At 38.3% G+C, this 11,113-nt stretch overlaps 3 protein-coding genes across 3 annotated transcripts in view; 2 read left to right on the top strand and 1 right to left on the bottom strand.

The window, feature by feature from the left end:
- Positions 1 to 3,141, top strand: part of LOC102201503 (transmembrane protein 106B) — a 10,326-nt gene extending 7,185 nt beyond the window's left edge. The window contains exon 8 of the mRNA XM_005751474.2: positions 1,935 to 3,141. Coding sequence (XP_005751531.1) covers positions 1,935 to 2,055 — 121 coding nt within the window. The 3' untranslated portion in view covers positions 2,056 to 3,141. The remainder of the gene's footprint in view (positions 1 to 1,934) is intronic.
- Positions 3,142 to 6,534: 3,393 nt separating this feature from the next.
- On the top strand, positions 6,535 to 10,045 carry seraf (Schwann cell-specific EGF-like repeat autocrine factor). Its single transcript, XM_005751473.2, has 5 exons — positions 6,535 to 6,869; positions 7,103 to 7,198; positions 7,605 to 7,709; positions 8,800 to 8,895; positions 9,320 to 10,045. Exons 1-5 carry the CDS (start codon positions 6,662 to 6,664, stop codon positions 9,430 to 9,432), a joined length of 618 nt encoding a protein of 205 aa, XP_005751530.1. The 5' UTR covers positions 6,535 to 6,661; the 3' UTR covers positions 9,433 to 10,045.
- A 43-nt stretch (positions 10,046 to 10,088) lies between these two features.
- The window catches only part of vwde (von Willebrand factor D and EGF domains), a 26,479-nt gene continuing 25,454 nt past the window's right edge, over positions 10,089 to 11,113 (bottom strand). Inside the window, exon 30 of the mRNA XM_013915501.1 lies at positions 10,089 to 10,746. Coding sequence (XP_013770955.1) covers positions 10,732 to 10,746 — 15 coding nt within the window. The 3' untranslated portion in view covers positions 10,089 to 10,731. The remainder of the gene's footprint in view (positions 10,747 to 11,113) is intronic.

Raw genomic sequence — 11,113 nt, 5'->3', positions numbered from 1 at the left:
GTCACTGTTTTCATTGTTTGCACCAATCTCTTTTCAGCTCACTGTGCGACTCTTCACAACTACTGTTTATTCTAGTTTCTCCTTTGCCTGCTCTCAATGACACTTTTCTTACTATCATGCAAACTTGTCAAGTGAGGAGTGGAACTGATAGCTGTGAAGTCATATTCCTAGGAGTCGATTTTGTGATGTTATAAGTACAAGGAAAGCCTCCCAACCAGTTTTTGACTGTAATAAGAGCAAGAAAGAGAAGTCAACAGGGTGTTATCTGAGCTTTTCAGCATGACTCACCTGAAAAGCTGTGGTTGGCTGTTGGTGTAGCTAACTGCTGACACTTTGCTCCATGCTATCTCAGATCTCCTGCTGCTGATGCATGTTGTAGTAAATGCAGAATAACATAGACCTGAGGCCTGCACTATGAAGCCAGATTAATGACTTAGTGAGCAGGTCCAGGCTAAAGGTTTCTGTGTCATAAAAGTGGATTTCTTTTTATCTGACTAAGTCACTGTGGTAACTTAGACTGAACAGATAACCTGCTTCTGATCAGATTATGTTTCATGTTTTCACTGATTCTTTTATTTACAGCATGTATTAAATGTTATCTAGATTATCTACTGGGGGAATATGTTTTATATGTCCAAGTCGTTAAGCCGTACCACCGCTTAAACCACTGATTGAAGCACCTGAAATGTATACTGATTTATTTTGTTATGCAGAAATTGTATAAACCTTGTTGTACTTGATTCTAATCTACTGCTTAGTCTCCTTTACACTGCTGGACGCTACAAGAACAGACAGCAGGAATACTTGTTCAATCCATAAAATAGTTTTTACTTTGATCTGCTGACAAAGTGCAGCAATTTTAATTTAGTTTTAATGTTAAGATGGATCCAGTTTACAGTTTCAGAGCAGCTAAACAGCAGCACAGAGAGCGTGCTCAGAGATAAAATAACTTGAATTCAAATGTTTTGGACTACTCTGTGCACGAAACCACCAGATTAATGATTTTCTGCAACATTATATAATTTTTTTTTTGTTTTATTTGCAGTGATGCATTTTGCTGTAATGTTTTTTATCTTCTTAATCACAATTTTATCATCATCATCATCAGTTGATAATGCTTCTGATTGGAGTAGACAGCACCTATTATGATTCTTTCATGCAGAAGAGTCACATGACTTGCAAAATGCCCAGTTTGGTTTGAGCACGCACAGAGCCTGATGCATATACTCCTGCCTGATAGAGGAAGCTGATAAACCCTGTTCTTAACTGTGATAACAGTTATCTCCAACTGAGGTTTTGGGTTTTGTTAGGACAGCTAGCATAAAGAAAGCCTGGCTGTGTTGAATTTCGTTTGTAGTCTACCCCTCAAGTGAGGATCAGAACAATAAGCTGTCCAAACCCAGCAGTCAAAAAGTCAACTTCAGAAGTTGTTTGTTTTGAAGATAAAATGTGTTGTTTCTTATTGATTTTTACTGTGCTGAATCCAGATTGATCAGATTTGTTACCATTTTCAAGATATTTAATCTTTTTAGCTGTTTATAGGTACATGGCTGTGATAGTTAACTTTTAATCAGAAATTGTAAGCTCTTCATGGACACTTCATATGATAATGTTTCCCCTTTCTTTAATTTTCGAATAACTATGAAAAACTGCTCTGTGCAGAGAAGACTTGATATGCCACATAGAATAACATAGAGGTTTATTCCACTTCAATTCACAAGAACGCTGCACAGAATTTATTTAGAGCTTAGGCCAGAACACGATGTTGAGTCTAGGTGTGATAGATCTATAGATGGAGGAAATGCACTGGTGTACGTTCTGAGCTACAGTACTTTCAACAGCAAATAATGATAGCAGTGATATCAGACTGCTGCACAACTATTTCCACTGATCTCTTGCACTTTGATCATGTTTGACTCTTGTTTGCTTTTCAGGGTGATGGTGACAACGTCTTACTTTGGCCACACGGAGCAGGTCTCCCAGGAGATGTACCAGTATGTGGACTGTGGGGGGAACACCACCTCGTTGCACGGGCATGTGCAGGTCTACCAATAAGGGAAGCAAAAGAGCTTAGGCATCAGATACTGCTGTTGACCTCCATACAAAACATCTTTGCTTTTAATTTAGTCGTAGTGGCTCATCAGTTTTTAAGTCCTGAATAGTTTATTCTGTTTAGAGGACAAACATGATGTTTAGAATAGACGTTTTGCAATAAAACCACCAAACGATGGTTTATCCCTCGTGAACCAGACCTGTAAATCCTCCTCATGGCCCATAGACGAGAGGTTTGTAGTTTTTCCAGGCTGGTAAAAACAGAGCACATTATTCAATATTCAGTATCACTCCTCCTCTGTATTTGAAATACTGGAAGCAATAGCTTTACTTACGATGCACTTTAGCTGGGCCTTTTGAAGAGAAGGTAATGTGAATATTGCTTAAATAGAAGGGGAAAGCTGCTCACAGCCCCTCTCATTCTACACCACTTTATGAAATCGTTTCTAAAACGTGTGAGAGAGAATTGACTTTTGAAAGTAAAACTACTGAGGTGTTCCTAATCATTCCTTTCTGCTCTTATTTGACTCCTTTCTACAAACAGCCTCTCTCTTTTTGTTTCATGAATTTTGTTAGTGTGTAGAGCAGTACAGCAGACTCACGTCATCACTGATTTATTCTAAACTTTTAGTTTTTGTGCGGTGTGTGTGTGTAACTCTGTTAATCATCAGGTTAAAAGCGACGCGTGACTACTCTGAAGACCTTAATGAGCATATTTTACTGAAAAATAAAATACATTTTTCACTTGATAAGAAAATAACTTATAATAATATTTTTATGTCATAGGCTTATTCATACAAATGTCACCTTTTTTTAAAAATTTAAATTAATGCTATTTTTGTGGGCCATGGTGTAATTTGCTGTTTTGATCACATAAATATAATTTCTTAAATCAACATGCAAAGTTTCACAGTTTAAATCGCTGCAAAATCTCCACATTTCTACACGTCATTTTGAAGAAAGTAAACCGAAATCAAACTGTTCGTAATATTCCATAAATGTGAAAGTTTCCCAGCTATTTTCTAACATCTAAACAGTGGTTTTGTGTTTTTCATGCATGCCGGTGACAATAAAATCTATTCATTTTGAGCGTTTCTTGTGTTTTCTTGGTGTGCTTCTAATATACTGTGTACACACAGAGTGGTGCCAAATGTCTCACTCAGCTGAAGTATGAAGGTCTCCAAATTCTTACCTTTTCATTACTCCATTGTTATTACTGCACATTAATACTTGAAACTGGACGTTTAAAAGACAAGAAAAAGTAGGTCTTCATGTTTTCAAACATCTGCATCAAGTCCATTTCAGTGGACTTGATGCAGATGTTTGAGCAATGAATAGGAGATAAAATTTGCAGGTTTCTTACAAATGTGCGAAAACAAATTTCATCTGATCATAAATTAGTTGTCCATAAATGATTTTTGTCTAGAAAATGTACCCGACATAAACATCTTCCTTTTATTGAGGATAACAGGGTTTTATTGTATTACACCAAAAGAACTACACCTGCAGTATCCTCACAACCCACCAGGGGGCTGCAGCTATTGTAGGGTGACCAGATACTGTACTTTTATCTGGAACTTGTTCTTTCTTCTCACAAAATGAAATAGTGTCCCATATTCTGATCTAGTTCACGAGCACATGTCTCCAAATAACGTTTTCTCTTTGTCATTGTCTGTGCATTCCTACTGAAACTCAGAAATGAAATTTGGAAATAAGATTGCAAATTTGCAGTAATATTGCAGAAGACCAGTGACAAACTTTAGCATAACTGTCCTTCATATTCCTCATGCCAAATCTGTTTATCTGCCTCTTAGCATTAGTACGGTGTCCCACACAAACACACTCATTAATGTTGTTGGGATCCTGTCACGAACCTATTCACTCCAGCAACTATCCACAGAGCTGAAGCACACACATAAAGCAACATCTATTAACTTCCATTTATGCTCATAATAAATTAGAATTGAGGATGTGGTTGTAAAGCTGTGTGTTTAAGCTATTTATTAATGATAATAGTAATATTTATTACTATTTTCAAAGAACCTAATTTTGTTCTCTGCTTTCAAAACTTCTTTCTGGTGTTATCCATCTGTTTGTTTCCTAAAGCGAGAGGCACAGGCCCCTTGTGTATCATGGTATGTTCACATCTGTTGCAGTCATTAAACCACCAGCTCACTTCCACTCCGGGATCCAGGTCACAGGTCTAGACCAGAGCTGCACTGGAACACATACAACAGAGAAAAAACCCTCTTGCCCCATCGCTAATGTATTTTGCTTACTGATTGTACTTTAGTTGTTGCCAGTAGAGTGTTAGTGGGGCAGCACTGTACTTTTATTTTTGCTTCTGGAGGTACTTTATTACTAAATGAGTGATTTCCCCTTTGGATTTTTAACACGATGGCATTCATCTTTGTTGTTATTCTTTATCTTTTTTGGTGGTTACGCAGGCTAACTGCTGATTAGCAAGTTGAATATAGTGCATTATCAAATAAACCACATGAAGATATCACTCTGCAAATAAGCGACAACCTATTATTTTCTCCCTACAGGACTATATTGATTTAAAGTGACTCAACACATTATCACCAGTTTCAATGAAAATCTTATTACCAAAGAAATCCACCCAGATATGAGTGAAACTCACACTTCTAAACTGGCCACAGAGGAAACCCATTTAAATCAAGTTAAAAGGTCAGACTCACTGTCCCGACACTGCTTAGTATAATGCTGATTCTTGATTTTTAGATGTTTGGAATATTTGTGTGTTGTGCCAACTAAATCTACATAACTGCATTTGTTGTGAGCTACTTCAGTTCAGATTGTTTGGGAAGAACTATGCTAAGGTCTTCATAAAGTCCAGTTGTCTCTCTTCCAGCTGGACTCTGTCATGCATGACAAGTCTGATGTGGTGAGTCCAAGGAAAGACTCTTGACTGCTTGTCCAGAGAAGCTTTCCGTGAATAAGCAGCAGAGCGACTCCATACCGTTTATGGAAATTTAAATCTTGTACTTGGAGTAGTCCAAGTATTATGCAAACTCTGTTTATTCTGAGCTCACAGAACTCAGAATAAAGAAACACTGTTCACTTTTACTGAAAAATGCAAAACACAGAGAATCAAACAGAAAGCTACTTTGCCTGTTTGGTCTCTGAACAGCTTTAAGGGAGCAGAGAGAAGAACCACATCCGCTACTGATTGGTTGTGTTATTGTCATTACAACAGAACTTCCCCCTCACCCCGTCCTTCATACAGGCCCAGGGTTTCTTTTCACCAAACAAGAGGAAATGGTTTTTCCATATGTGCTCTACATAGACTAACATCCCAAACTCTGTCTTTCTGACAAATATAATCATAGACATTTAAAGTGATTCTACAGTCTTTTAGATATAGTTTGTCAACATCGCTGTGAAATATGTACTCAGTATAAAATACTGCACTTTTCTTTTGTTGCATATTTCACAGCAGTTTCTTTAAACCAAAATAAAACCTTAGATGTGTAGCCATGAAAAATAATACTTTGCACCAATTATGAATTATGTGCCTTAGAAATCAGTCCTTGCTGTTATAACAGAAGTGAGTAAGATGTTGTTTAAATACCACTAGTTATAGATGCTATGTAACTTTAATAAAGTTAAATATTTGGGTAAAGTGAGCTTCCTGAATGTGTGTAGATATATTAGGTCAACTGATGACCTTCAAAATCAGTTGTGCATCATCTTTTGTGTCTCATTTTGTGAAGCAAATGTTGTACTAGAAGATACCAAGTATAGTGAGCATAGTTACTCAACAAATGTGCATATGTACCAGAAACTTGTCCATTTATTTCATCCAGCCACCTTATGGTAGACTGTCCCAAACATGTAGCACAGGATCAGTGAGGATTAAACAGCAGGTAGCAGTGTTTCATACAGTTCATACAGGTGAGCTCTTACATTTGTTGAAACATTTTTATTTTATGGTTAGCAAAAAAACAAAACAAACTACACTACAGATTTTTATTTATTTATTAGACATTCTGGAGCAGTTATATTACTCTCTTTGTGGGTGCTACATATAAACTACATATGAAACACAACCGCTTTAATCTAAGCAACAATAAAAATACTTTTTATGTTACCACATGTAGCATTCCTTAGATAAATTATTGCACAATGAACAGACTGCAAATACAATCAGATTACTCTTAAATCCTTCTTTGGAGTATTTTGCTATAGGGCAGCATGGTGAAGCTGTGCTATCCACATGTTTTAGGCCCTAATTTAATTAGTATCTTGAGCATCTCTGTCATAACTCCAGACAAACTATTGGGAAACCTCATCATTATGAATCTGTTGTGGCAGAGTCAAACTTTTACTTCATGTAACCCCACTGCGTAATCTGCGCGGTGGTCTAACCTATATGTTTCATGCAAATATGGACTGCATAGATTTGATCCAAAGTCTTGAAAAACAGCCCCAGCCCCCACCCCAGGGCGCTCTCCCTGCTCCGCCTCACCACCACCATCCTGGCCGAGAAGTTTTCCCTGTTTCTTCAGGAGACTTTCTCCTCCTCCATCCGTCCACCGCTTCGCTTCTTTTCACTCTTCATTTGAGCAACAAAGCACATCCGGCCATGTTCTTTGCACCTCTCCTGTTTGCCTCTTTGATGTCGCTCGCCGGTGTGTGCTCCGGAGGCTCGGACGCGCCCCGGGGTGTCGCGGTCGGCTTCGTCTTTGACCTGAAAGCGAAGTGCGAGCCGCCGTGCGAACACGCCGGAGTCTGCATCCGCAACAACACATGCTTCTGCTCCCGGGGCTACGAAGGAGAGACCTGCCAGTATGGTGACGTGACAAACCTTTTATCTGCGCGTAATTTCAAATTCTGATGATGGCACAGGGAAGACCTCGTGCCAAGCTCAGCTATGAATAAATGGTTTAATGTGCCACTTTATTTATTGACCCAGTTTATGACTAACTTATTTTGTTGCAAATTAATTTAAAGTGACGAAGACTTCTGAGAAAGAAGGTCAAAACTTTGAAGCCTATTAAAAAAACTGTGGTGGATAATTTTGCAGCCAACTGTGATCCCAAATGTAAAAATGGAGGAGTGTGTCTTCGCCCTGGAAAATGCAGATGTCCTCCTGGATTTGGAGGAAGATATTGTCACAAAGGTAAACGAGTTCATGGGAGCGGGACAGTTCTAATACAATAAGTGTATTAACACGTGTGTGCGTGTCATGATGACAGTTATTCTTTGCTTTTGGTGTATTTTCCTGCTCTATTCATTTGTATTCAGTTTACTATTATTCAGAATACTACACACAGTTTTCAGCTGTTGCTCACGTACTGCCTCATTTGTTTGTCTAATTTCTTAAAACATTTTATGGATTAGATTTTTTTAAATGTGTTTTATTAAGTTTATGAATGCATAAGTCAATGCATTCCAACAGAATGGTGTGTAGTGAAGAATTTCCTGGGTGCTTTGGGGAGTTTATATCCAAATTAACTTAAATCTTTTGTGGTATGGTAAAACTATCTCATGAACAGTGTGTGTGTGTGCGTGTGTGTGTTTTGCAGTGACGTGCGATGGGGGATGTTGGAACGGAGGAGAATGCACCGCTGTCAACGGCGTGGCCAAGTGTATCTGCCCTTCAAGCTGGGCCGGATCAAAATGCCAGGAGGGTTCGTGGCTGTATCTAATTACCCAATTAACACAGGAGGTCAAAGGTGCCAAATGGAGCTGTTCATCAGCTGCAGACATTAGTGGATGTTTAAGGCTTTTTATGGCTCCAAGAAGCTGTCACCAAGGGAAGCAACAGTCAGTCTGACTTAGTGGATGAGGCAGACATGCAGGTGTAACAGCTGGAGAGCTGTGGTGAAGTTTGTAATATTGGCAGAAAACTGCAGTTCAGTTTGAACTGGAAAAAAAAACAGCAAAGATTGAAAAGCCAATTTTTTATATGTCTACCAAGATTTTTCTTCAAATGAAACTCAGACTTGATTTTTTAGTGATGAAAATCTGTTGTTAGACTGCTTCCACTAATGCATTCTCCATGTGAAATTAAGGATCTGTTGGACTAGCAATCCGTCTTCTGTGGTCTAGATGAAATATTCAGCCTTGCTGCTCTTCTAGGATTAAAGCTGTTTCATTCATTAGCTGACTCGATGACTTCCTACGCTCATTTTCCATATTTGCTAGCATACACATTATACACATTGGGTCATTGGCACCGGGAGGGCTTAAATCTAATATGAACTCCTTCTCTTATATGCATGGCACTAATTTTACAAGTACACCATCAACATAAAACCACAATTAACTTAGCAACCAACACAACAGACCAATCACTTGCTAAACCTAATGTCATAGGATAGTTACATATGTAGTTAAGCAGGAATCATAAAGGCCAGGATGATGCTTGAGCAAGTGAACCATATGCTGAAGTGCTGCAGGGACCTGCAAAGCTCGGTGGGGTTTGTAGATAATAATAGTGAAGGCCTGATCTCTGCCTGTCCACTCTTTACTGTCACCGTCCAATAAAGGCTGAAAATGCCTGAAAAACGTCACGTGCATGTACCAATGGTACATTACAGCCGCTACTGCCACTGTATGGTCTGACCAATGTCAAATTTTCACATTTGACTTTTGCCTGAATTAAATAAAAATATGTTCACATGTGTTCACAAAGCACAAACTTTTATTGTAAGTTTTTCTTTTTCATATTTCTGTTCCACGCTGAGCAAACCCCTCTATGGTTTGTTTCCCATGCAGCAATTTGTCCCCAGGGCTGCAGGAATGGAGGGCTGTGTGTGGCTCCAGGAATCTGCAGCTGCACGGAGGGATGGTTGGGTGGTGCCTGCCATATGGGTGAGTACACTGTTCCCAAAGACCGATAACGTTTTGCTGTGCACATTTGATGAGACTGGGTTAAATAATCGAGGAGTCTCAGATGTACGGAGTCGTGTTATGACCCCAATTCTGATGCTGGCCCTTCACTGGGAGCATTTATTCCTTATGATAAAGTCTTTTTCATTTCATCCAGTTCCGGTACTTTCTGCTCTCTTGACTACGTTGCACTATTCTCACACCAGTGCATTTTACATACCCGATTTTTTTCTTTGCACCTTGGATTTGCTTTTCGGCTTAGTGTATTTCCAGATGTCACAACACTTCACACCTTTGAGACCAGCTGCTGGAGTTTATGATGCTAGAATTTACAAGCTCTTCACTCATTTCCCATTCCCCTGGTTTTACAAATAGTACCTGTGCTTTTGTTTTCTTTTGTCCGTAGCTGTATGCAGTCAGCCCTGCTTGCACGGAGGGAAGTGCGTTTCTCCCAACAAATGTCGCTGTCGACCTCCTTTCTCTGGACCTCGCTGCGAGGAGAGGAAAAAGTCCCACTAGTGCACCCAAGGATCAAACAATGTTGTGGGGGTGATTATGTTTTTATACTGGGACGTAGTTAGTTTTACAGCAACTGTGTGGAAAAGAGGGATGTAGCCACTATGATGTCACCCTTAAAGTTAGTGAAGACCCATCTTGGGAGTTTTAGAAACAGGCTGGAAACACCATAAAACGTACCCTCTTTCTCACCTATTTTACTGTAAATGTGAATATAACTTGCAAATTTAACATCATGCTGTAGGCAATAAATCTTTTTATAGACTTATACACAGTCAGACCGTGGGATTTGTGGTCTCAGTGATCTCTTTTAAAAAGCAGCTAAGAAGTCATCTTTTCAAACTTCCCTTTGGGTATCATTTATGTCTTTATTTCTAGTGTTTTGTTGTGAAGCACTTTGTAATGTTTATCTTGAAAGTGCTATATATAAAAACAATTTTACTTTAACTTTTGCAACCAGTTGGCCCCTGCTGTTCATTAGAAATGAGGCTGGTTTAAGGTACATCAGCAGTGGTTTCACATTTCAGACAAAACGTTCATCCCTCTTTTTATATAAAGTGTACCGTTTTAGTTTGTTTTTATTTTATTTTTAAATATTGAATGTGTTTTATGTTGTATAAACACACAATATACTGTAATTTGTCATTAAATGAAGAAAAAATAGACATTGTTTTTATTATAGTACCACCGTGTAATGTGGAACAAAATATAGGGCTTAATATATAGTACAGAGAGCGTAGAAAACAAGCCCTATATACAACCTCAACACCAGCGTTGCTTTCATCCATATTTGCCAATAAATGTATAACAAACTCAAACAGGCCTGATCGGGCAATATATTAATGACAGCAAATAAAGAAAACAAAACAAATGCAACTTTTGTTAATCTGCAACATATTCATATCAAAGCCTTCATTATGCTTACTCAAGAAGCAGGCTCAAGCTGTTTTTTTTTTCCTCATAAGATAGAAAGAAACAGTGCAAATCTAAAATGTGTGATGGCAATAACCTCCACTACGTTATTTTTCTTAACCAACTACTGTGTCCGGCACACAGGCCTGCATAAAATACACTGTTAATACATTTAACAGATGGGTGTTACTTTGAGCCTTGAGGTAGTGATCTACACGGACAGGAAAAGACAAGTGCATATATCAAATCGCTCTGTTACAGTTCTAATGTGCACACAGCCACACATTACAGCACATGCCAGTATCCAAAGTCTCACTCATACACACCACAGGTTATGGTGCTTTCTTTGTTCTTTGTGGCTTCTTTAGTACATTCCCGATTTGTTCGCCATCATGCCTGTGATGCCTGTGAAGTACAAATTTTTTTTTTTCATTTGTTTGGTGCCATTTTATTTGATGCAATGTCCCAAAATGTAGCCTGCAGCCCCCTAGTGGGCCAAGAAAGTACTGCATGTGCTCCATGGGGCTATTTGCAGTTAAAAAGTAAATTTGAAATAACCATAAAATACATATGATTAAAAATTTTTTTTAATTTTTCAAAAGTAATAAGAGGTTATAAAATAAAAGCAGTGTGTTAAATTCAAGGTTTTTCTGATGTATATTTGATCTGACTTTTTAAAAATATATCTTAACATTAGTAGAAAAAGACTGAATTGAATAGTGGTTATCAGCAGTCAGAAAGAATTAAACAGAGATTTAAAAAAAAAAAAAAA

This window comes from Pundamilia nyererei, unplaced genomic scaffold, assembly GCF_000239375.1.
Source record: "Pundamilia nyererei isolate P.nyererei 1_Seehausen unplaced genomic scaffold, PunNye1.0 scaffold00313, whole genome shotgun sequence".
Taxonomy (NCBI): Eukaryota; Metazoa; Chordata; class Actinopteri; order Cichliformes; family Cichlidae; genus Pundamilia; species Pundamilia nyererei.
Note: the sequence above shows the minus strand (reverse complement) of the source record. Positions and strands in the feature narration are given on the sequence as shown.